This window comes from Cannabis sativa, chromosome 1 (genome assembly GCF_029168945.1).
Source record: "Cannabis sativa cultivar Pink pepper isolate KNU-18-1 chromosome 1, ASM2916894v1, whole genome shotgun sequence".
Classification (NCBI taxonomy): Eukaryota; Viridiplantae; Streptophyta; class Magnoliopsida; order Rosales; family Cannabaceae; genus Cannabis; species Cannabis sativa.
This window is the reverse complement of record NC_083601.1, coordinates 48,764,089-48,791,325: the sequence shown is the minus strand read 5'-3', so window position 1 is coordinate 48,791,325 and position 27,237 is coordinate 48,764,089. Positions and strand designations below refer to the sequence as shown.

Sequence of the window (27,237 nt, the reverse complement as noted above, 5' to 3'; positions counted from 1 at the left end):
ATCTAAATTTCATACAACAAATTTCTCTTATTATAAAAAAGATTGATAGAAGAAATTAATTTTTTTTAATTACTATTAATTTTTGTAGCAAACATATTAACTTAAAGATTATTATTTGCATATAAATATTTTGTAAAACTACACGTGTATGCATAAATAAAATGTAGATTGAATTAAATTGACTACTTTTAACTCTAGTAATATGTTTACTTATACATAATCAAACTCACTAATAATAAACTACTCTTAATGGATGAATTGAAATTAGAATATGTTGTTTACTTGTCCCAGGAATTAGAATTAGATTGACAATATTCTCATCATTTCACACATTTACTTCACTTCGGAATAAGAATAAATAAACTGTAAGTTAATATTACAAAAATACACTTATTATCACCCTTCATTTTAATTTAATACTCTTATATATATATGTTATCCTTACAAGTTTACAACTAAAAGTTTGAAATAAAATTTAAAATAAATAAAACAACACTACCAGTACCAAATAATAAAATATAAAAAATTATCATAAAAACAAATACACAAAATCAAGTATTACAAATCTAATAAATATAATTAAAATATATATTTTTATTTTTTAATATATATTAAATGTAATTAAATTATATCAGTTTTCAATAAAAATTTACAACAAAACTCCAAAAGATATTTAAGGTAAATATAGGGGGAAAATATTATTCAGGAAAGAAAAAATTGGCAACAACCAATAGCTTCATACTCATAACTGATTTATATAAAAAGGCAAAAGCCTGCCTATTCAAACACAGGTGATTGTTCTTTATATTTTTTCTTTTCATTTCTTCTAGATGAAAGGCCTCTCTTCGAATAACCCACCTCAAGTACTCACCCGTCTCCCAAAACCCAAAAACTATTTAATTACTCCTATATCTAAGATAATAGAATATATAAGATGAATGCGATACCATTCCCATTGCCAATTAATTTTAAAATAAAACCTTATTCATCTTATTTTAAATTCTAAGATTCATCAATCAAACAAGCTAATTTTGTTTTCAAACCTTGGATCTCATCAGATGGTACAAAATCGTAAATTTTGTGCCATTTTGAGCCCAATCATGTTAAAAAAGTACAAGTTAAATGCATTGGTTGTTAATTGTCAAATGAGTCTATTATAAGAAGCTCTCAGGTAAGAGAAAAAAGCAAGGTTCCCCAGCATGTTATATAGACAATACTGAAAATTTCTTACCCTTTTCAAGTAGACACCATGTGCACCCCTGATCAATGATTCAATTTTGTAGTAGTCATCAAGGATAGAAAAAAGACTGGCTGAACAGAAATGAACTATGAAAAGAAGCTCAGCTAACTCAGCTATACATTAAAATTAAACTAAACAACCAGATAGATTACAAGAAGGGTAAGGGTAAGGATAGAAAAATGCATTTTGACAGAAAACAAAACACAGCACCCAGAAGCCAAGTGAATATCTCATAACCTGGTTAACATTTCGGTCACCTATACCTCCTTTTGGCAGCCCAGGTGAGAGCATTGCAGCCAGATTTCTAAAACCTTTTCCTGTAATAGACAAGGATTTTCTCAAGTTAAATGTGATAATGCACAGAATAGTAAAAAGTATATGAGAAAATCAAGTTGGAGAAAATCATGGCAAGAGCATAGGCAATCTATATTCTTCTATATCTACCAATAACTCTTTATCAACATTACCACACATGCCAACATTTTATTAGCAATTCAACAGTCTTTATCCTTTTTCTATTTACAATAATCCCAACTCTCACAGATGTGTTGTGTGTGTGAGAACAAAATTAATTAGACATTCTCTTCTCTATACCCAACAGCAGAACTGAAGAGACATTATAACCAGAAACAATAACGAAAATTCATCTCATGGTTCACCTTATAAGTGTTTTCCAACTAGCAATATACTTTAAAGTTTCATAGTAATTACTCCTTCCATCAATGTAAGGAGAAATTTAATATAAGTTTAAGAGCTGCAAAAGACAACTAAATATATTTAGTATATGATGCATACCTGAAATTCCTAAACCAAATTAACCTCAAAACTTGACAGACTGGAGAGGTCTAGTTGCATCTCATGGTCATGGGTGGACAGATCAAGTTGCATTTCATGTTCGTGGGTGGACAGATCAAGCTGCATCTCATGGTCATGGGCAGAGAGATCAAGTTGCATTTCATGATCCTGAGTTGTAATAACAACCGGAGATGCTTTACAAGGGAGAGTTGGAGTATAGCTCAACTGGTAATTTACAAGTGTTGAGCCAAAGATGTGAAATTTTTCAGCACTGCTGCAAGCAACTTCTGCGTCCGAAGACTTCTTAAAAACTACCCTAGCACGACTGCTGTCCCTATCAACTTCTGTCTCCATTTCTTTGAGTGGTCCAAATCTCCTAAACATTTTGTTCAGGTTACTTTCTGATGGCATAGATTTTACCTCAGAGAAGTTCATTATGAGTTCTGCTGGTGCGTTCTCGCTAACGTAGCCAGCAGGTCTCTCTGGTGTCAAGCCAAGCTCACCATTAGAGTATCGCTTCCTAGAGTATGTTCTACGGCCTTCTTGAGGAGGTTTTTCTGACTGTGTAGCAGCAAGTTGATTATCTTTTTTCCTGCCTCTACGGAGAGGTTGCTCTTCTGAACCATTTTGAATGACTCTGTCTGTCCAATAGGTGTCATTCATATCATCAAATTCAAAAGTTTCAGGAGACCCTTTCTTCCTTTTACCAGTGACTTTGTCAATTGACACATGCTCACTCCCAAAATACTGGCCTGTAATCACTACTGAATTCCTTAAGTCAGTGAAGAAGTTAATAATAACACTTGAAAGATTGAATTCCTTCAAGGGATCTTGTGCAACAGACTGAAGTTGAGACAGTAATTCATCTAGTGAAGAGTACTCTGCTGGTTCAGCTGCCCTTCCTGCATCAGCTGCCCTTCCTGCATCAGCTGCCCTTCCTGCATCACTTGTCCTTCCTCTACAGACATCCTCAGAGCTCTGAAAGGAAATTTCATAACCATCCCCAGGTCTGTCACTGCTTCCATCTAGCTTCACCCTCTCAAGCTTCACAGTAGGAGTACTCTGAGTCATCTGGCTGGGAGTCGTCTGGCTAGCAGTCATCTGGCTAGCAACTCTACGGATACATTCACCAATCTTAAATGACTGCTTTGGAAAAGTGGAATTAGAAGCTTTTGCAACAGAAACAGTTTTCCTTCCATCTTGAGCTGCCAAGTCCTCAGCATGGTAATCTACACCCTTTCTCCTCTTACCAGACTGATTATCGTCATCTGAAAAATCTATGGCACCAACCATCAACTCTGATAAGCTTTTCTCTTTTAATTTAGGATAAACGCCGTCTCTAAGATTATGTTTCCGTTTATGAGAAGAACTATGTAATTTCGACCTCTCCTGGCTAGAGGAAGCTCGTTCGTCATCTTTAGAAAGAGAACTTGCATCCTCAGCCATATCATCAGGATGTAAACTATCCTGAAATCGGGAGCCAACGGTGTTATTCTCAACCAATCCTCCACAACAATGAAATTCAGGTAAGCTACAAAACCCCTTCAAACGGAAAAAGGCTAACAACTGAGCCTTCGCTATTACAAGTTCCAATCGGTCATTCCCACCTGATGGAGACTGTGCTAATGCTCCAAGGTATTCAAGCAACTTGTCAGATTGGAAGGAATTAACACTAGCAGATTCATCCACACCTCTTATACTTGATTCTGGCCGGATCCCTGCATTTTCAACGACCTGGAATTGAATGTTGTCGTGTAAATCTTTTGGTATACAAGAACAGGCTAAGCCTAATTGTACTCGCCTCGAAATTTCTACTAAAGCACAATTGACAGCCTTCTGGAATGAATCTGCATTGCCCTGCTTCTCCATCTGTGAGAAATGAGACCGAAAGGGCTTTAAAGATGAAGCTTCATTCCACGCAAATGTTCTATCCCCAAAATAGGCAACCAAGAAGCAGTCCTTTTTATGATGCTTCATTGCCTTCTCTGATGCATCAGTAAAATCAAATATCTGTCCTGGCCACCATGGATGGCTCTTTACTTTACCCCAAACTAAGTCGGTTACAGAAAATACATCTTCATCTTCTGGTGGTAAGTCACAACTTTGTTGATTCACTAACGAATTCTCTGGCTCCAGAGATTTCTCATTAATGATTTTCTCTTCGCTGTTGTTTGGCTGTTTACTATCAGTAATTTCTTTGACCACTGTCAAGTCTTTCTCTCCATGTAAACTAAACTCAACAGGGGTAACTTGCTCTTTAACACCTTCCTCATCTGCGAAATTTCCATCAGAAATACTATAATCAGTGGCTACACCCTCCTGTAAGCACTCTTCATTACTCAAGTTTTGATTATCATCTGACTGGCCCAAAGCTTCACTAGCTGAAATCAAAACTTCATTGGTGTCCATTGGAGCAATGTCCACGTTCTTAGTGGTTTGGTTGTCCATTTCTGAGCGACATACTGTTTGAGTAGGTGAGTTCCTGTCATGGTCTGGTGGAGATAGCACGGCTTTATCAACAGGGTTAGGAGAATTGTCACCAGGTGTTGTACCTTCAACATGTATTAATTCACTGGGCTCACATGAGAATGTCACATCTGCCCATGCATGACCATCATTTTCATTTACACCACCCATTTTCTTAGGCATTTCTTGTTGCTTTTCAAATTCTATTTGCTGCCCTCCATGTTCAGTTTCTATCTCCTGTACAGTACTAACACAAATCGGAGAAACATCACAAGTCTCAGTCTGTTCCAAGTTCTCTATAGGCTTAAGGTGCTCAGCGGCACCTGAAACTTCAGTGTTGAAATCTAAAGCCTTTTCATGTCCTCCATCAGAATAAACCTGATCACTATCCTTCACTTGTCTATCTATTTCCCTTGCTTGTTCTACATTTGACTGAACGTGGATATCACAAGCCATGCTGTCATCAAAGTATTCTTCAGGATTCAAGGTCTCATCTTTTTCAGAAACTGAAATAACCTTAGATTCTACTACAGAAACTTCATTCTCAGCAATTACTTGAGTCTGTTGGAGTGAGGACTCTGATTCTGAAATCAAATTTGTGTGTTTCTCGGTGCTTTCACCAGTTATCGCAATCTTCAACTGCTCTTTCTCTACTGAACTGAAATTTTCAATGTTATTAGAGTCTCACCAAATAAGGAAAAGAAGAAAGCAATTGACTGAACTTTTTAAGATGATCTCTTTACTTATACACTTAACACACATGTATAATAAATAATATACACACACATATATACATGTACAAACATATACATCGGATTCTCCCCTTGCACCCTACAATATTTGAGAGAGAAAATTCTAAATTGTAAGGTATCCCCCACAACATATTGAACGCCAAAAGTCATGGTTGAAAACTATAGCTAATTACTACAAATCACCTTGGGTTATGTTTTATGAATAAAGTGTGCAATAATTTCCATAAGTTTGTTGCTAATCACCTATAGACTATAGTTACAAAATGTAACCACTAAAAAAACTCATCCATACATATATATTCCCTTATCTCCTTATCCTTATATATAAAAAGGGCCTATGTGGTGTAAAGAATTTGTTGGTTTAACACTTGTTATCTTAATTTTCTGTTACTTAACGAAGAAGCTTAAAAAAGTTTAATTTGTTAACTATAATACAAATTAGTCTGGATGCCATGCTCGTTGTTAGGTAAATTACTTAACTAAGATTATTGAGTTATGCTAATTTTTCCAAAGTTTCTGATATATGAGTTATGCGGGTTGGGAAAGGCACATTGGTTTTGGCTCTAGATATGGTCTTCTATCTCATCCTATGTCTTGCAATGATTAATCTACTAACGTGGAAGGTACAAGACCAGTAGATGGATGAGATACATCTGTAACAAACTTGTAAGAATACCTTGATATTATTTCGAAGAACAATAGTTTTTGGAGGGCAACACACACGGAATCTTAAGAGATTATTTGGTTTCAACATGTGATTTTAGTACTAGTATTACATTAACATTTAAACCATTTTGAAGCTACGAAATTGTAAGATAGTATAAATTAGTGCTTGGCTATTCATGAGTAGAAATCTTCATCTTGTCAGCATGAAATTTTTTGTCTTAAATCAGATTTAGATAAATTGTTAGCTTATATTAATAAGCATGAAAAAATGCTAAACGTGCATTGGATGTTGCTGCCGTCTAATATGTTTATATATATAAACAGTAGAGCCTTATTTAGTTATAATCTCTCCATTAGAATAGAATTTACTTGGTCAAGTGTATTATCTAAGGTTCTAATATATATATGTATGTATATATATATATATATATATATATGTGTGTGTGTAAATTGATATTATATATGTTGAACATAAGAGAATGTCCGCACCTTGCACTTATAGACTTGTACATCTGTTGAGCTCCATAGTAGTTACCCTCTTCAACAACTTTCTTTAATTTCTCAATATTCTGCATTTTAAATCGAAAAAAAACAGACTGGAATTACTCATTCAACTTAGCTTTTTTTTTTTTTTGTTGAAAGAACATTCAACTTAGCTAATAAATTAAGACCACACGAACAAAAACTGCACCAAATTTCAATAAGAACTCCTTTCCATCAACTATTACTAACCAAATTTTCAACATTCAACAAAATTATGCATCTAAGTTTGTACGTGAAATTGAAATCAGAAGCAAAATAGGAATATTCTAATACAGAAACAAATCGATGCTGATGACAGTTTAATCAACCGAGATTTGACATTTTCCAAAAGGACCATGCACCAGTACAAAACGATTAGGTGATCAATTTTTCATAGAACAAATAACGAATAATGCTTCAAAATTCAACTATTTGGATCCAAATAACAAACACCCACAAGACCCCTCCACCCCTCTTTTTCGCTTCCAATCACTTTTCAGGTAAACAAACACAAAATAGAGAGAATGGTTTCTCGGGAAAACCAAAACCAAGAGGTAAAAAGAATAAATGGAAGAAGATGGATTACCTCTTGAGCCGGAGGCAGAACACCTCTTCTAGGTCTCTCCCCGGACATGACCTTGCTTCTTAGAATTGAGGTATTTCAATGGCAGAGATCTGGGTCTGGCTCAATCAAGCAGCTGTGTTGGAAATGAATGTTATGTTCTCAACGAGTTGGGTGTAATTTGTATTGCCATTTTTTTTCAATTTGACATTTCTTTTTAGGGTCAATACCCTCAAAAAGAGTTACTGTGTTCGGATTTGTGTTCAAGAAAAGTTGAACCCTATTTTTTAAAATTGTGTTTTTAAAAGTCAGAATAAAAAATAGTTTTTTGTCATTTTAAAAATTTTTGGGTCAAGATGCAAAGTGACCCTAAATTTAACATAATTAAGTTAATAAATGTCCCTCATCTCAAAAAATAAAATAATAAATGTCCTTTTTTATAAAAAATTAACAAAATGTTTATTCACTGAAAAATTTGATGATAAAATTACAATTATAACCTTGAATAATTAAGTTTTTGGTATAGTTATTGTGCACAACAGTATATTGTTTTTATGTGCAATAGTATATTAAAAAAAACTGAAAGGTAGTACATTAGTTTAAGATTGTGGTATATTATTTTAATGTGTTATGGTATACAATGAACGAAAGACGGAAATTAAAAAATGTGGAATATTAGTTTAAGTTTGAGGTAAAGTTATATTTCACTAGGAAATATTGTCTTTAAGTTCATTAGTATATCATGAATGAAAGAAAAAGAAAAAAAAACATATGGAATATTAAATTAAGTTTTTGGTATATATATTTTTTCCACTATACTGGTGGTATATTAATTTTTCACTATAGTATTTATGCTTATGATTGCAGAATATAATTTTTATATGTTATTGTATATCGTGGAAAAAAATCATTTAATAGTATAATAGTTTAAGTTTATGGTATATGCATATTGGTCTAAGGTATATCGTTTGTATGTGATATGGTATATCGTGAAGGATAGAAAGAAAAAAAAAACTTTTAAATATTAATTTAAGTTTTTAGTATTTTTTTTTTATTTTGTACGGTATATCTTTATTATGTGCTATGATGTATTAATAAATAAATAGAGTGGTATATTGTTTTTATTTGCTATGGTATATCATGAAAAAAAGAGAAAAAAAAAACTTGGAAAAGTTTATTTAAGTTTTTTCTATATATTTATTTGACTATAGAATTGTTAGGGTATATTCATATTACTCTAAGGTATAGTATTTGTATGTTATATTATATATCATGAAGGAAAGAAATAAAAATAAAATTAAAAGAATTGAATAATAGTTTAGTGTTCGGTATAGTTATTTTGCACTATGATATATTGTTTTTATGTGTAATAATATACTAAGAAAAAAAAATTGAAAGAAAATATATTAATTTAATATTATGGTATATTATTTTAATATGTTATTGTATATAATGAACGAAAGAGGGAAAAAAACATGAAATATTAATTTAAGTATGAAGTATAGTTATATTTGATTGAGGTATATTGATTTTATGTTCATTGGTATTTCATGAAGGAAAGAACAAGAAAAAAACTTGTGGAATATTAAATTAAGTTTTTTGTTTAATTTTTTTTTACTATGCTGGTGGTATATTAATTTTTTTTCGCGGCGCTTTCCTTGAGATATATTGCTTCTATATTGGTTTAAGGTATGGTGTTCGTAAATGGAGTTGAGCTTCATCTATATAATCAAGGGTATTTTAGGTATTAACATTTATAAAAAGCCATTTACTTCATTTTTTAAAAAAATAGACATTAACCTTCATTAGTGTGAGATTTAAGATTTAAGACTATTTGTTACAATTTATTTGTTTTTTCACATTAGTTATATTTTAATAATAAAAAATACCATAAAATCTAAAAGCATTTACAGCTAATATGCCAAGAGAAAGAAAAAATTGAATTAAAAAATTAAAGGCATTTATCAAGAAAAAACATATAACCAAAGAAAATAAGAATCTATTAAGCACTACATAACATCAAATTGAAAGAATTAGGAGAAAATAATCTTAAGGAAATAAAGACACGTGTAGTAAAATCACCCAACCAATTACGCTAAGTCCCACATTTAGTTACTTTTCGAAATTCAAATTTCCATGATAGTACTTATTTTGAACCTTAAAAAGGCACTCCTTTGAAAGTAATGAAAATTTGTCACAATTTCCCCCAAGCTCGCCTCCCTTGTCATGCCATCAACATGCTGAGCCTTCTCTTCCAATGATTCTGACACTCCCAAAGAACCCCCATTTCCCTGTTTCAAAAGTTCCCCATCTTGTTCATCAATAGCACCACAGCCATCTATGCCAATGGAATTAACGGGTTTCTCAGAAACCACTTCAACATCCATAGGCACGGCATCCTCATTCTCATCATCCAGGTTCTCGCCACTCCCACTAGTACAAACTCCACCAACATATACATCAGAACCTAATACTTTCACCATTATGTCATTCCCATGACAAGAATCATCTTCCACCCCATTACTGAATGACCCCTCAATCTGCCCCTGAGCTGTATCACCACCAGAACCGACTAGGGTTTCACCTGCCACATGCTCACTCTCAGTCACTGTAGACTCTGGAACACTACCGACAGGGATTTCCCCGTCCTTATTTACATCCATTCAAATCGCTATCTGGGTATTTCTCAAAACCATCAGAAAAAAGCTTTTTCAACCGCAAATAAATAAATAAAGTAACAATATTCAAAAATCCTTAATCCCAAAAAAAAACCTAATGCAAGCTTGAAAGAATCTACAGCAACAGAATCAAGAAGCTGATCAATATAATACAAAAATAAAAAACGAAATTGACACAAAAATAGTGGACGAAAGATTAAGATCATGGTCGTACCTTGCTAGATCTACTTTAAAGTTCTACTAAAATGAGGATTTTGAGAGTTGGGGCTTAGAGAGACTGAACATAAAACCTTTTTTTTGGGCACAGCAATATGGTTCGTACCCTTTAAGAGATCCAAACTAATAATAATAATTAATTTAAAAAAAAAAGAAAAGAAAAGAAAAAAAGAGTCCGAATATAAAGTGTTCTTGTTTTTTTTTTTTTTTGTTCGCACTGATTGGTCAGCAGTTTCAGCTTTGCTTAGTTTTTCTGAGGAAAACTTGGGTGAGTTTGATCCTCAAAACTGAAGTAGCGAACGTCGAATAGAGCTAAATCACGTCATTGCTTGATGACACGGCGCTTTTCTATTGGGGAGCTATTTTAAGATGTTTCTTTAATGTATACAATTGGGAAGTTCCAATTGTGAGAAAAATTTCTAAGGCTAATTAGCAATTTTTCCCCCCCGAACTTTGACATATACCAAATCATGCCCCCTGAACTTTTTTGGCCGTTAAAAATTCCCCTTGAACTATTGAGATTGTTAAATTTAAGGACTTTTGTCTAATTTCATTCAATTTTACTGTTTCATGTACTAAATTATGCTCCCCAAACTTTGATATCTACCAAATCATGCCCCTCAAACTTTTATATGTGTTAAATCATGCCCCCTGAACTTTCATCCATGTTAGAATTTTTTTACTAAAATTAGATAAAAGTCCTTAAATTTAACAATCTTAATAGTTCAGGGGGAATTTTTAACAGCCAAAAAAGTTCAGGGGGCATGATTTAGTACATGTTAAAGTTCGGGGAAAAAAATTACTAATTAGCCAATTTCTAAATAGTAGAACTTCTATCCAAGAATACACTTGGAACTAAGCAAATTATATTCTAATTTGAGAGGTTATAACTAAATAGAGTTACACTAAAAAAAATTCAAAATATAAAGAAATATCAATGTTACAACAATGACATTAAACAATCATTAATATTATAGCATAATAGAATTATTTTTGAGTAAATATAATATTTATACATGTATTACAATTTGGAATAAAATTACTAATTCTACATAAATAATTTTATAAAATATATGCATATATTCTATTAAAATGTAATTATTCTTATATAGAGGTATACTTTGTTAATTCGAGACTTAGAAATTGTATAACTAATTACAGTTTAGAGGTTATTCTTATTTATAAATAAGCCCAAATTGGGACTTGATTTTTTTATAATAAATTAGAGGTTATTCTTGAATAGGGTATTCTTAAATAGAGGTTCTACTGTATAATAAAACATCTTTCAAAATTTACCCCTTTAATTAATTTTACAAAATAATTTTTTTGATTACATGAACTTTCCTCTTTGCTCTTGTTTTTAAAAAAAATCAAAATAAAAAAAAAAATATCACAGCCAAAAAAAATCTCAATCACACATAGGGTTGATCATCGGTCGGTTTGGTCGGTTTTTTTCTATATAAAAATCCAAAATTCGGTTTTCGGTCTGGATTGGTGCAATCCAAAAACCGACCGACCAATCCAAAACCTATCCAAAAACCGACCGACCAGTCCAAAACCTATCTTAAAACCGACCGTTTTGAACCTCGGTTTGGTCGGTGTAAACCACCCAAACCGAACTTTTTTTTTTACAAAAAAAAAATGATCCAATTTATTCTATAAATACATTATTCTATATTTTACAACTACAAACATACAAATTAATTGTTCAAAAACTAATTATCTTATTCTTTTAACTTTAATATTAATAAAAAAATAATATATTAATTTTATATATCATTAGTAACTATAATACATGCAAAAAAAAACTTAATAAATTAATATTTATGTATAACGGTCGGTTTCGGTTTTTTCGGTTGGTTTATTACAAAAAAAAAACTGACCATTCAATGGCGGTTTTAACCGTTGGCAGTTTTTTTGATTTTCGGTTTCATCGCTTTCGGTTCCAACGGTGTTCGGTAGGTCATTTTGAACGGCTTTTTTAGTTTTCTGGATTTTATGCTCACCCCTAGTCACACCCTCTCTCAATCTGTTGCCCTCTCTCTCTCTCTCTGATACCCTCTCTCTAAGCTTGGTTCAAGCCTCCTCTCACTCACTTTCCTTTTAATCTCTCTGACTATGGTGGACATTTGACAACCAGACCACATCAATCCCTCAAATTCACCATTATAATAGGTAAGTTGTGTTTTAACCATTTTTTAGACATTATGAATAATATGTAATATGTAATTTGTTTTTGTTATATGTGTGTGGTGTTTGTTTGAACTGTTATTATTTTACTATTTTTTGGTCTGAAATGCCAGATCTGATTTTCTCTCGAAAATTAGATTTTTTTACAGAATATCAATAAAATGTTAATATTATGCAATAAAAGGACAAGGATGACCATTATTAACAAGATTTTGATAACTTATCGACATTTTATTAATAATACAGTCTAAAGTAGATGCAACATAGTTTGTCGATAGTATATCGACATAATGTCGATAACATATGGAAAATATATTTAAGCACAACTTATCGATGATTTGACGATGGTTTTTTGATATTTTGTCGAAGGTTAGTAAAAATTTCTATTTTCCATCGTAATTGTTGGTTATCGATAGGATGTCGATGAAATGACGATAGGATGTCAACAATATGATAAAAAAGTGGCCAAAACAAGTGAAAACTTTTAAACATAAGTAAAGACGAAACAATCAGGATAACAGTCATGAACTTTTAAAGTAACCCCTAAACATTAAATTTAAAAGTCTCGGTAGTTTGGGTGATTCATGCTATACATGCACAACCACCCAAGCCTGACCGGTTCGCCTTTAACATAACCTATTTTGTAACAACGACACCCTTCAAGTCTAGGACTCGTGCTTTTCACACGCAGATATGGAAAGTGTTAGATTTTGTGCCCTAAATAAAACTTATTTCAATATAATCAGATTTACTAATTAATAAAGATTAGAAATCGCATTTTATGTTGCATGGTTCACATGATTTATTTCATGATTATGTTTAATGTATAAATTCTAAGTCTAGAACATACATAAATATGTATATATTTGTTCATGATTATAGTATCGTCAGCACAATGAAATATAATCATGATTATATGTTCAAAAGTTTAATTCCATGATTTGTCAGTTCACTGGATTTAGACTGACATGATAATCGACGATAAGATATACTTACACCTTGGATAAGTGTTATGTCCTTTCCAGGGCATTGGTAAAGTTTACCAGTATCGGATGTATGGAGTATACACTGGAAGGGACTGATATTGATCTTGGATAAGATATCATAAACTTATTGTTATATCTTTCTAAGTCAATATCAATAGTTAGTCTTAGGTCTATGGATCTTAATCCTGATACGGTTAGGTTCAACTTAGCTGTATTATTTATGTTCTTCAATTTGTTCGTTAAAGTCGACCAATTGGATCTTCTCGTGACATACAGATTAAGGACATGGTAGTTCAATTGAGTGGGAGCGCTGCTCATATATATGGAATCTATAGCTTCTATAAGTATTTAGAAGTGAAACGATGATTTTCTTCGAGCTTGGCCGAATATAGATAAATGATTGAGGCCTCATTTAAGTAATTATATTAGTTTACTAAAGTATCATTTATAGGTTGCTAAGGGTTTTAAGGATAAAATACATTGAAGGGTAGAGCGGTAAATTTATCCCTATTATTCAGTGTAGATCATCTATAGAGGATCCTTGACTATTAGGATTGTAACAATGGATAATCATATCGTATCTATATCGTGGTACATATAGAGCGTTCTATATAATTGAAAGTGCTATTCAATTCAAAATCTATAGTGGCGCAAGACGGAATTAATAAGTTAGAGAATTTACTTGGTAAATTCTAGATCTACTTATTGAAAGCTCGATTATATAGGCCCATGGCCCCCTCACTAGTTGAGATAATACTGCTTGCAAACTCAGTTAATTGATTTTAATTAATCAATTATAATTCTAAAATTAGATTATATCTTATTTAAGAATTTTCACTAAGCAAGGGCTTAATTAAGAAGAAAAGAGATTTTGGGGTCAATTTGTTAATTAAGGGACTTTGTATGGTCTAATTAATAAATAACATAATGGCAATTTTATTTAGTAATTAATTATTATTAAATAAATAGTTTTGACATTTATAGGATTGAATTAGAAAATATAGTATTATTGAAAAGAAGAATGAGTGGTTAAAATAAAGTGGCAAAAATTTAACTAGAAACTGGTCTATTATTGTGTACGGCCTAGAATGAATCTAGGATTAATGAAAATGTACTGATTGTTATGTTATTGCAAGTGTTAGTTTGTTGGGCTTCGTGCTTTAAATAAAATTCTATTTCAATGCAATCCTTTCTATTCAATTATCAATAAAGAAACAAATTTATTTTATTACTTATTTAATGTGTTATTTGGTTCATGTGATCATTTATTTATTTATTTTATTTATAAATTCATCCAAATCCTTATCACATTGATATTCTTCTTTATTGTGTTGTCAACATAGTGGAAAGTAATCAAGATTATGTGATTAAATATATTCTTATGATTTATCAGTACACAGGGTTAAACTGATAGGATAATCTACAGTGTAGTTTACTTGCACCGTGCATAAGTGTTATGTCATTTCCAGGGCATTGGTTAAAGTAAACTTGGGTTGGGTGTATAAGTATGCATCGTAAGGGACCGATATTGAACTTGGAATAGATATAATAAATTTACCGTAATATCTATGCAATTCAATATCACCTAGTTGATCTTAGATCAAATGATCTCAATCTTGAGATGGTTAGGTTCTAGTTCAATTGTATTATTTGTGTTCTTCAATTTGTTCATTAAAGTCGACCAATGGTTCTTCTCGTGACATATAGATTAAGGACATGGTAGTTCAATTGAGGGGTAGCGCTAATCATAGATACGTAATCTATAGCTTCTATCTGGACATAGAAGTGAAACAATGATTTCCTTCGAGCTTGGCTTAATAGAGATATATGATTGAGTGCTCATTTCAGTGATTATATTAGATCACTTAAATATCATTTATATGTAGCTAATTGTTTTAAGGATAAAATACATTGAAGAGTGTAATGATAAATTTGTCCCTACTCGGTGTAAATCATCTATAGAGGATCACTGATTATTAGGATTATAACAAATGGATAATCTCATAGCGTATTTATATCGTGGAACATATAGAGCGTTCTATATAATCGAGAGTACAATTCCAAATCTATAGTGGTGCAAGGAGGAATTAATAAGTTAGGGAATTTACTTGATAAATTCTAGATCTGCTTATTGGAAGCTCGATTATATAGGCCCATGGTCCCCATACTAGTTGAGTCAAACTGCTTGTGAGACTCAGTTAATTGATTTTAATTATTCAATTATAATTCTAAATTAGAATATGTCTTATTTTTGAATTTTTACTAAGTTATAGCTTAATTGTGAAGAAATAAGATTTTAGGGTTTATTTATTAATTAAGAGACTTTGTAGAGTCTAATTAATAAATAATATAAATGACAATTTTATTTGATAATTAATTATAATTATTAAATAAATAATTTTGGCATTTCTAGGATTGAAATTAGAAAATATTTGTGAAATAATAGATAAATGGTTAAGTAAAATAGCAAAAATATAACTAGTGTTGGGCCCTTCTCATGGTCGGCCACTATGCCCTATTTTGTTATTATTTTATCATTTTTTTATTCCATATAATTCAATCCTAACCCTAAGTGAATTAGTATAAAAAGAAAAGAATGGTCTCTTAATCCAACTAATGACTCTAAACCTAGTTTACATCTTGTCAGACAACTAGAGAGTTTGAGACTTCTTCTTTTTCTTTTCTCTCTTCTATTTTCCAAATCCTATAGTGTTTTTCACATAAAAATTTGAGCCTTAGAGATTGAGTGCATGCCAACCCATAGCAAGTTAGTCCTCAATCATAATGTGTAAGAATGTGAAGAATCCAAACAACTGAAGGAGTGTCGGGCTCAAATCTTGATCATACTCTGCGACAGAAAGGAACAATGGTTAGAGATCTGAGTAGAAGGAGTCATTTAATTTCGCTGCAACTAATGTAAGGTTTCTCATACTTTATATGTGTTTAAGTTTCATCGTTTTAGAGATTCATATTTAGGATGTTAAAAACATACTTACTAGTAAATCTAGGTCCTAGTAAAATATAATCCAACAGTTCCCTCATAGCAGGAGGATCATCTATCATAGGCTGCTCAGCTGGTGCAGGCCCTGGTGGAGGAGGAGGCAGAGATGATCCGGTAGCATCTCCGCCATAAGAGGTTCAGGCCACCTTGGCCCTCAGTCGACCCGAAGGCTCATCAGAAGGTCCCTTAGTGAGGCCTCTCAACCTGGAAGACATATCTGCAAAAAGAAAGTAACAAAGTCAGAAAGCAAGTCATAAATATTCAATGCAAGACAAGAATGTAAGAGATAGCGTTATCAACTATAAATTACCATCATCATCAGAATCCTCAATAACTGCCTTGCCCTTGCCTTTAGATGTAGGCAAGAGGCGAGCAAATCCCTCAGAAGTCTAGCCTCCAAGCTTGATCTAGAGAGAAGCATCACCAACTGAACCCCTACTAGCCAAGCATCGACAGAGGGGCCTCTCTTTCCTCTCTAGATTCTAAGCTATACGAGACAAAGGCACGTCGTCATCCAAGTCAGGAACTTAACCATCTCCAGGACAAGCTCCCTCTGCAATTGGGGCTCGCACAACTCCAGGAGCAAGAGGGTACAAACCATACTTTTGGAATTTGGCCACACTGGTCAACCTGAGTATGCTTCTCTTATCCACCCAAAGAGACAAGATGTGGTTCACCATATCCCTCATTTACAGTGTGGGGATAGAGCATTTGAAGAACAGTACCTGCCAGAACTCGTAGTGTCCAATCCTCTGAAATTCCTAAGCAATAAAGTACTTCTTGGCGTACCCAACAACTTTTGACATAGTTGCACTATTGGTGTCACCCAACCACTGGTAGCCAACTTGGCTGAAGTTGAAGTACCCAGTCCTATTCTGCTTCAGAGCAGACTTCAGATCAAAATAATATCTGATCTCATAAGGAGTAGGCTAAGGCCAGCTTAGCTCCCTATATAAAACAAACATTGCTGAAAGGTACTTGATACTTTTCAAGGTGATTTGTGTTGGACACATCCCAAAGTAAGTAGCAATGTCTTGGAAGTATGGATGAAGCGGCAACACTGCCCCTGCTCAATATGATACTTTGACCAAGCCAACCAAACTAGGGGAAGTCGGTTCACCCTTTGATCTCTATGAGGTATCTCACAATGGACACCCCTCACTAAACCACTAACAAGTACCTTGCCAAAAGCATCAACATAGAGGGTAGAAGCGAGTGAGACCCAACTGTCTCCCTGTGGTCTAGCATCCAGTATCTCAGGCTTAAAAGACTATACCAAGATATGATCCAAGCCAAGCACTGAAGGCCCACCAAGCCTGTTCAGAAAAATACCATCAGCTTCGTAACGACCCAAAGGGTAGTTGGAGAGGACAAATACATATCCTGTATCTCCTTCTCCTAACTATGCATCCTCCTCAAGATCAGACTCAGTATCGGGACTCTCAACCCCTTAGTCGACCTCAGGCACCTCTTCCTGGTCAACCTCTAGATTAACATTAATGTGAAGCTGAGTAGCCTCCTCTACAATCCTGACCTGACCCCTTGTAGCCACCCTGGCTACATGGGGGTCACATGGAGGTGCTCTACAACAAGTTTATTTTGTTCTAGCCATGATCACAGGATAACCAAGGGACCTACGTAGCTGTCACCTCCCTTATCCAACACTCAGAACCACCTGCATAGAAGTAATAAAGGGAGGTGAGCAACCTGACAAAGCTACAAACACATTCAAGTCAATAGTACCCAAGGATACCTTCCAGGTAAATCACAATGTACAAGGGCAATTATTGACCAAGTACCGTCTTAAGTACACTTACTTAGACATATAGTAAGTCTTAAGTTATACAATTGACTATAATAGACTCACTATCGAGCCTTATACAGAGTTCCTAAGGGGAATCACGCATAAGACTACAATTGTATATGCCTCCAAGGTCGTCACGAGACCCTAGCCGAGGTCAACAAAGGGTAAAAAATTGGCTACCCGCTTGGAGCCTTGGCCAGCCAGGGTCCTTAGCCTTAGAGGTCGGCTAGCTAGACCCCATGACCCAATCTAGGGCTGGCCAAGAATCCATTTTCCAGGTATAGGCTGGCTAGCCTATGGGGTATATGTTGGGTTTTATGCCCTAAATAAAACTCATTTCATATAATCAGATTTACTTATTAATAAAGATCAGAAATAACATTTTATGTTGCATGGTTCACATGATTTATTTCATGATTATATGTATATAATGTATGAATTCCTTTTAAGTCCAGAACATATGTGTTTGTTAAAGATTATAGTGTTGTCAGCACAGTGGAATATAATCTTTATTATATGTTCAAAAGTTTATTCCCTGATTTGTCAGAACACTGGATTTAGACTGACATGGTATAATCAGCGATAGGTATTCTTACACCTTGGAAAAGTATTATGTCCTTTCCAGGACATTGGTAAAGTTTACCAGTATCGGATGTATGGAGTATACATCGGAAGGGACCGATATTGAACTTTAATTAGATATGTTAAAATTTACCGTAATATCTATTCAATTCAATATCACCTGTTGATCCTAGATCAAATGATCTCAATCCTGATATGGTTAGGCTCAATCTCAAGAGTGCTATACGTGTTCTTTGATTTGTTAGTTAAGCCTAGTTTTGTGTCAGGGTAATACATACATTTTGGGAACACGGTAATGCAATTGAGTGGGGGCGCTAACATAAATATGGAATCTATAGCTTCTATTTGGCCAATAGAAGTAAAGGATGATTTCCTTCGAGCTTAACCAAACGAAGATAAATGGTGGAGATCTCATTTCACTTAGCTGAAATATCATTTATACATGGTTAAGTGTTTTAAGGATAAAATACATTGAATGTGTAGCGGTAACAGTAGTGCCTTTTCAATGTAGATCATCTATATAGAGGATCATTGATCACATTAGGGTTATAACAATGGATAACTAATGACGTGTCTATATCATGGAACATATAGAGCGTTCTATATGACTGAGAGTGCAATTCCAAGTTCTAAGTGTGGATTCAATGAGGAATTAATAAGTTAGGGAATTTACTTGGTAAATTCGGTTCGACTTATTGGAAGCTCGGTTATATAGACCCATGGTCCCCATACTAGTTGAGACCATACTGCTTGTAAGACTCAGTTAATTGATTTTAATTAATCAATTATAATTCTAAAAGTTAGACTATGTCTACTTTATGAATTCTCACAGTTTAAGGATGAAATCGTAAAGAAAAGGGTTTCTAGGTTTAATTATTAATTAAGAGACTTTGTATGTCTAATTAATAATTATTTTAAATGACAATATTATTTAATAATCTGTTTTAGTTATTAAATAATTAGTTTTGGCATTTAAATGATTAGAATTGGAAAAATGACATTTTTGGAGAAATAGAAATAAAATTGAGGAAATTGCAAAATCCAAGTGAGGCCCATATCACCCTATGGCCGGCCACATGGTTTGTGTTTTCCAATTATTATTTTCAATTTTAATTGTCATGTAATTGCTAATCAAAGCCTAGCAAAAATAGGAAAGTGGTGGATCACACTAAATAAGGCAGTTAATTGATTACACAGTAATTAAGGAAACTATTTTATTTGGAAGGTTGTACTCTCCTTTTTTCCCTATATAAAGCAATCCTTGTTCTCTTCTCTTGCATGTCTTTGTATGCTTCATAAGCCACGGAATTCAAGAGAGAAAAAGAGAGAAAATTTCGAAATCCTTGTGAGATGAGTAGTGCCCACACACATCAAGTACCTCAATCATAGTATGTAAGACTATGGAATTTCTGCATCAAAGAAGGAGAAAAGAAGATCCAGGTTCAGATCTTGGTGATGCTCTGCTACAGAAAGGAATCAAGGGCTAGAGATCTGAACGGAAGGAGTCATATTATTCCGCTGCACCCACTGTAAGGTTTTCTAACTTTATATGTGTTTATTTTCATTGTTTTAGAATTCATATTAGGTTGTTAATCCAACATACTTGTTAGTAAATCTAGATCCTGGTAAAATAATTTCCAACAGTATACCCCCTTGGCTGGCCAAACCCCCTAATAACCATCCTTGGCCGACAAAGTCTCAAATAAGACCTCCTTGGCCGGCCAAGACCTGTACAGATCTGAACATGTGTTTTTTCAAGAACTCAAACACGTTCTTCGTGACTCAAAGAGCCAAAAATCACAATGAAGGTCAAATTCAGATCTTTTTGTCTAGAAATCACACATTACGTATCCTAAGGCTATCATGCCGATCAAAATACCAAAAGGACAACAATCTAACGTAGGAATCAAGAGATATTCAAAGCAAAGAATAATGTTCATGCATTCATAGCAAAATCAACCAAATTAAGTGAACTAACGGGAATAGAAAGCTTACCCACTACAAGAAATTGTTAAGGAAGAATGTGGGAAGCTTAGATCATCGAAACGGCGCAAAAATCCTAAGAGAATGATGCTTGTGTGGGTTTGGTCCTCTATGGAGAAGGAAGAGCTTCTTCAAATTTCAATTTATAGTGAGAGAAGTAAAAAGTAAAAAGTGAAAAGGGTTCCCCCCATAATCCCTTATATAGTACATGTGGGACCCCTCCTTCACTTGCTCTACATACACAACAAAGAAACAAATAAAGCAGTTAGTTTACTATAGAAAATGAGATCAGAGACTCTAGACAAATATTTCAAAAGGCTTAAAATGCAACAACTTCTATTCAAAATAGGCTACTTTAGTTCCAATTGATTGAACTAGTAAGTCCCTATCCGTATAAACATTAGCACAAAGACTTAGGGGCAAATGCTATCCCAATATTTGTCCAGTTGATGTGACGTTGCTTACGTGGGCAAAATTAGTGCGATGTGACAATACAACTCACCAACAAGAGGCCAAGTCAACACCTTAGCAAACGAGGACCCGCGACTCTCAAATAGGACATCAAGTGACAAACCAGCTTTCCCAAAGAAGCTGGTTGGCCACCCCTAGTCGGCCATATGGCTGTCCAGCCTTTGAACAACACCAAGACTGGCCAGTCTGCTTCCTACAGATGTCTGGCCGGTCAAGAGAAGGCCTGTCAGGATTTTTTATGCAATTCTACATGTGGAATGTGAGTTGGGCTACGAATTGGGCCCTAACAACCCAATAAAATAGCTAAAAAATATCTATGTTTAATGGTATTTTGATATTTTGTAATTAACTAATTTAATATAAAAATATCCTAGGGTTTTAGTTATAAATTAGGATTTAGGCTTTCCTAAATCTCTAAGTCTGATAACTCTCTTCCTCACTATCTCTCTCTCTCTCTCTCTCTCTCTCTCTCTCACACACACACACACACACACACACACACACACACACACACACACACACACACACACACACACACACACACACACACACACACACACACACACACACACACACACACACACACACACACACACACACACACACACACACACACACACACACACACACACACACACACACACACACACACACACACACACACACACACACACACACACACACACACACACACACACACACACACACACACACACAAGTATTCTAAACACTTGAGATTTTCCAACCTTGATTTCTACCTTGTATCCTTAAGGGAGCTATATCAGATCCTACCTATAGTGATCTGAATAATATTATCCCTCGATATCAATACAACTAAAATGAGAGTAGGTCATTACCCGCTATCTAAGGGGGCCGAACCTCTATAACAAATTTGTGTGTTCTTTATTTTCTCATTCTAATTGTGTAACACGTGACAAATATCAGATTCATACGACCTCGGTGTCGGTTGACCACTTTTCAAGGTCAATATGAACAATCTCATTTGATCTTATTCTAGTCATCAACGTATTACGCAGAATCTTCCACCACATCAATTTGAATCTTGGATGCATTCTACTCTTAGACTAGCTTCTAATTTGGATCATAACTCCTATTTTGCTCACCTTATATCCTCTCATACGCTGATTTTAGAATGAATTTGCTTGCAAGTAACTTCATCCAACCGCATCTAGCTATTTTGAAAGTCATCTATTGGTAATACAACTAATCGAACAAATTAAACACACTACATTAAGATTGTAATTTTACTCAGGTCAAAATTATAAAAATGCCCACAAAGATAAAAATGAGAACTTAAGCTCAAATATTCACGTATAATCACAAGTATTGGATTATAAAGTAATATAAACTATCATTAATACTTAATTAAGTTAATTATAATTGCTAATTCATATCTCATTTTAGGATATGACGCACATGTCCCTAATGTGCACTTAGGATGATTTTGATAACTTAGGACAACAAAATGTTTAGTATTGTTCTTATAGTGCAAGTCGAAAATGTTGTTTATGTCACTTCGTTAATTTTTATAGATAAGAGAGTATTTTTAGAAACAACCATAAGAATTATATATTTTGATAATGTGTTTAATTTAGGCATTTTTTTGAGGTTTTTTATTTTTCACTTCACTTCAATTTTTTTTTTTTTTTTTGTATTTTTATAGATTCACATAGTAATTAATAAAACAATTTAAATTGCAACTAAAATTTACATTGTAATTCACATAAAAACTATCGGAACAATTCCAGAACAACCCAAACCGTACAAAAAAACAAAAAAAATTGTATATGAAATAATTTTTTTTTGTGTATATAATATGTTAATTTAATCATAAATATTCAAATTTTCTCCATTAATAAGTACAGCTAACTTTCAAAAACACTTTTATTTTCTTATACTTTTTCGGTAATATTTTTGAATTCAATCAAATCCTATTTAAATGTGAAAACTTTACCCTTTTGAATCCTCAAATTTTCTATAAAAGTTTTAAAATCAAGTTGAATTGTTAGGAAGAAAGCACTGTCACATAGTAACTCAGTGACACACATTCACGTGGCACGTGTTTTTAGCGCGTGATGAAATTACTTTCTTAGGTCTCTAATTTAAAATTAATTAACAAAAAATAAACATAACAATAAACCTTACTATAAACAAAAATTAAATAAAAAATAAATAACTATAAGAGAAAATCAATAATATGTAATATGTATGTGAGTGTGTACTACTCACGTTGGGTTGTAGCTATAATACTCTCTCTCTCTCTCTCTCCATTATAGTCTATCTGTCTGCTTCTCTGTCAATCTGTCTTTCTCTCTCTTCTCCCATTTTTATTTATTTATTTTAATTATTCCACCGGAACTCTTCCTCTATACATTAATTCCTTCCCTCTGATTCGTTCCCAAGTCCCAATCCCAGCTCTCATCTCTCTAAACACACCTTGTGGTTTTCAAGAATATATAATAATCCAATCCATCATGACTCTAAGCAACAATACTAACGTTAATGGTAATGGTAATGGTAACAATCACATTGGGCAGTTCGGAGATACGACATTGACTAAAGTGTTCGTGGGAGGCCTTGCATGGGAAACTCCGAAAGAAGCCATGAGAGACCATTTCCATAAGTATGGTGAGATCTTGGAAGCCGTCATCATCTCCGATAAACTCACCGGTCGTTCTAAGGGTTACGGATTCGTAAGTTTATTATCATACATTTTAATAATCAATTGCAACTCTCATTAATCAGATCATCAGATATTATTGTCCTTTTATATATATAGGTGACTTTTAAGGAACCTGAAGCCGCCAAGAAAGCGTGCGAGGAAGCCACGCCGATCATTAATGGTCGCCGAGCCAACTGCAATCTGGCTTCTCTAGGCGCCCGCCGACCAAGGTCCGCCTCTAATGCAAACACTCCTCCAAATGCTCCTCCTACACCTCAACAAGGTATACATATATACATACATATATATATGATATATGTTCACTAGAAAAATTGGGTTATATATAATCTTTATTATGAAATATTAATAGGATCTAACGTTGGACCGAGGTCAATGTCGCCTGCACCTGCGAATCACGTGCAGTGGTATTATCCAGCTGCATCGCCCCCTCCTGCGACGCCGTTTCATCGGCAGCAGCATCCTCATCAGCACGCCGCCGTTCCTGTCTACGGGTATGTACTTTTTTGTCATTTTATTTGTGTAGGTTATTATTTTAATTGCTAATTAAGATTTTTATCTTTCGAAATTTAATATGGAACAAATCATGTCTTGAATTTGTAAGGTGTTTAAAAATATTATCTGAACTCAGATTTTTAGATTTAAGAATTTTTATCTAATTTTAGTAAAAAAAAATCTGATATGGACGATAATTTAGTGGACATAATTTAGTACATGTAAAAGTTCAAGGAACGTAATATATCAAAGTTTCGAGAGCATAAATAATTACTAAAATAGTAAAATTAAATAAAAAATTTTAAATTTAACCATCTCAATAATTCAAAAGAATTTCTAAGGCCCAACAAAATTTAAGGAGACAAAAATTAGTCTATGAATTAACTATATTCTGTGTTTATTCCAGATATCCTCCGACCTACATAGCTGCTGCTGATATGAGTTACAATCCAGTAAGTAGCTGACTTAATCAATACGTGTCATTTCTCTATTGTGATGTACCATTAATTATGGTGCACACGCATGTATAAAGCTTTCGCTTTGGTCCCCACAATACGACAACTATAAAGCTTTCGCTTTTTATTAATTTTATTACTTTTCCAGGCCAGCTAGTGTTTCACATGCCAAGATTTTTATTTTCTGATAAATATTTGTTTGTTATAGTTAATAATTTTTTAATGAAGTGGATCGTATGTGATGATGGTATACAGAAGCTAAGCTACAATGGTGGGGCCTACATGGGAGGAGGGCACTACTCTCAAGTATACCCTGGTGTGATGAGCGCCAACACATTGATGCCGATGTACCCGATGTATCACTACCATCAAGCACATACAATGGGCCCTTCGGCCCACATGTTCGCCACAACGACAGGGCCCATTAGCGCAGTCCCGGCCATCATTTCTAAGCCCCCATCAATTACTGCCCCTAACTCAGGTAGTTCGTTCTTCTACTTGCAAGTTTATTATTGGCTAATTAAGATTTAACGTGTATCAAATTATATTTATTGAATTTTTAAAGTCGATAAAAATATCTTTTAAAATATTGAAAATTGTTAGATTTAAGGATTTTTATCTAATTTTATACAATTTTACTATTTAAGCGATTGTTTATGTACTAAATCATGCTCTTCAAATTTTGATATCTACTAAATTATGCTTCTCGAATTTTGATATGTACTAAATCATACTCCTAAATTTTTATCTATATTAGGCTTTAAAAGTTCAAAAAGCATAATTTAATACATATCAAATTTCAAGAATCATACTCCTAGTTAGCTTTTATTATTTTCTGCACATGATACCCTAAATAAATATCATTTCCAACTGTCACTTTTGACTAGTTTGTTTCTTTCTCTTTCTGGTACCGAAAAATATTCTTTAATTTACTGGCCATAACATTATATTGAAACCTTTACAAAAGATTTATTTAATGTGTATAGTTGTGACATAAGGTGTGATTCTTAATCTGTGTATTTATATCTTTGTAATTATAGGTTTATACATACATTATATAAATATGGAAAGTAAGTGGGTGGATCCATGTAAACTGATATTATAGACATAGTTTGCCTGACTGTGGAATAGGTACAATTGAAAGATTTATAAAGGTTGGGCAATGGAGCAATTAAGGAATGATGAGGACTATAGTTGGCAATAACAATCGGAAGGTGGTGGCTGCTCAGAACAACATTATTATTTCTGCTCTGTTCTGCCTCTTCTTTCCCATTTTTTTTTTTTTTAAAAAAAAAATATTATTCTTACTCTGATTAGGTGTTTGATAAGATTCTTTCATTATTCTGTTCTCTTTAGATTTATTTCTTCTCTCTCTCTCTCTAACATCCATCTCAGCATTAGCTGTGAACCATTGAAAGAAAATATTGTAACTGAGAAATCATATCCATGTGAAGCATGGTTAAATTTCCCCATGTCTTGTGGGTTATTATTATTATTATTATTATTATTATTATTATTATTATTATTAATTTTGGTATTTTTTTTTTGGTGGTTTCATTTAAAATTAGTAAAATACTAGTTACATCCACATCCCTTTCACTTCTATATATTGTTTAAGAAATTTTAAAAAATAAATAAACAAATACAACTCAATTGCCAAAATGCCAATAATTTTTAATAGTTACCATCTAACTACAATTTTAGTTATTGAATTATTATTAAGAATTTAAAAATGAATTAAAAATAATTAACAAATTATTTGTAATTCAATACTAACCTATTTTATTTCATTAATTAATATATCTTATATTCTTATAAAATATTTATTAAGACTAATTTTATTTTAACACTAAATCTATTTATAATTACTAATTAATTTTTCCAATTAACTACTAAACAAGTTTTTTTTTTGGTAAATACCATTCTAGACCTTATGTTTTGTAAAAGTTACTGATTAGATCATCTATTTTGTTAAATGACAAAATAGACCCTGTATTTTCTAAAATAGTAAAAATAGGATTTTGAACTTAATATTCAATAATTTTTTTTTTAATATAACCAATTTGAAGACAATTCTTAATACGAACAGATACAAAAAAATGTAAACAATTTTGTCATAATACTTTTAGAACGGATTATTATTAAATTTTATGTTGACAAAAAATTAGTTCAGGGTTTTATTTGTACAATTTTAGAAAATAAGGGTCCATTTAGTCATTTAACAAATAGAAGGTTAACTTTTACAAAATACATGGTCTAAAATAATATTTACCATTTTTTTTTCACAAATAGTTTTTTAACAATTAGAAGAGTAATTCATGCATCTGGTATTATATTTTCATATGTTAACAATTAAGATATTTGCATTAACACTTCCTAATAGTTTGAAATTGCTACAAAATATGATCCTTATTAAGTATAAATAGAAGAAAATGAAGCATTTTAGCTAAGTGGTAAGGACTTAAATAAATGTTATAATAGGGACTTAAAAATATTAATAGCTAAAAGAATTTTATTTAATATTTTGATTAAAAAAGTTAATTTACTTTATGTACATAGTTAATTATAATTAATTCAATTCTAAAAATTATATTTTTTAATAAAAAAAACCTATTGGCAACTTGTTGTAGCAAGTTATAAAAAATATAACCATTATGGTTACATTTTTAATG

General features: G+C 32.9%; 2 protein-coding genes across 4 annotated transcripts; one reads left to right on the top strand and one right to left on the bottom strand.

Annotated features, from left to right (window-relative positions):
- Window positions 1-1,172: 1,172 nt before the first annotated feature.
- LOC115703877 (uncharacterized) lies at window positions 1,173-7,327 on the bottom strand. Of its 2 annotated transcripts, XM_061108441.1 has the most exons (5): window positions 7,232-7,327; window positions 7,028-7,156; window positions 6,409-6,488; window positions 2,036-5,159; window positions 1,173-1,557 (listed from the first exon to the last, which is right to left on the bottom strand). In XM_061108441.1, exons 2-4 carry the CDS (start codon window positions 7,073-7,075, stop codon window positions 2,045-2,047), a joined length of 3,243 nt encoding a protein of 1,080 aa, XP_060964424.1. In that variant the 5' UTR covers window positions 7,076-7,156; window positions 7,232-7,327; the 3' UTR covers window positions 1,173-1,557; window positions 2,036-2,044. The 2 variants fall into 2 exon arrangements, with proteins under 2 accessions (XP_060964424.1, XP_030486972.2); XM_030631112.2 differs by lacking the exon at window positions 7,232-7,327 and having other exon boundaries at window positions 7,028-7,200.
- Window positions 7,328-23,154: 15,827 nt separating this feature from the next.
- Window positions 23,155-26,037, top strand: LOC115704691 (probable RNA-binding protein ARP1). Of its 2 annotated transcripts, none has more exons than XM_061108437.1 (6): window positions 23,155-23,628; window positions 23,715-23,880; window positions 23,968-24,109; window positions 24,517-24,562; window positions 24,821-25,046; window positions 25,697-26,037. In XM_061108437.1, the coding sequence occupies exons 1-6, from the start codon at window positions 23,410-23,412 to the stop codon at window positions 25,738-25,740; spliced, it is 843 nt and encodes a 280-aa protein (XP_060964420.1). In that variant the 5' UTR covers window positions 23,155-23,409; the 3' UTR covers window positions 25,741-26,037. The 2 variants fall into 2 exon arrangements, with proteins under 2 accessions (XP_060964420.1, XP_030487752.2); XM_030631892.2 differs by having other exon boundaries at window positions 23,159-23,628; window positions 25,677-26,037.
- Window positions 26,038-27,237: the final 1,200 nt, after the last annotated feature.

What these genes read in the sequence shown, in the direction of transcription:
- LOC115704691 (XM_061108437.1), top strand. Translation starts at nt 23,410, where the DNA reads ATGACTCTAAGCAACAATACTAACGTTAATGGTAATGGTAATGGTAAC. An exon ending in GCCGCCGTTCCTGTCTACGG is followed by an intron (nt 24,110 to 24,516) that starts GTATGTACTTTT and finishes TGTTTATTCCAG; the next exon opens with ATATCCTCCGACCTACATAG. An exon ending in AATTACTGCCCCTAACTCAG is followed by an intron (nt 25,047 to 25,696) that starts GTAGTTCGTTCT and finishes ACTGTGGAATAG; the next exon opens with GTACAATTGAAAGATTTATA.
- LOC115703877 (XM_061108441.1), bottom strand. Translation starts at nt 7,075, where the DNA reads ATGTCCGGGGAGAGACCTAGAAGAGGTGTTCTGCCTCCGGCTCAAGAG. An exon ending in TTCTGCCTCCGGCTCAAGAG is followed by an intron (nt 6,489 to 7,027) that starts GTAATCCATCTT and finishes TTTAAAATGCAG; the next exon opens with AATATTGAGAAATTAAAGAA. An exon ending in TACAAGTCTATAAGTGCAAG is followed by an intron (nt 5,160 to 6,408) that starts GTGCGGACATTC and finishes TGAAAATTTCAG; the next exon opens with TTCAGTAGAGAAAGAGCAGT.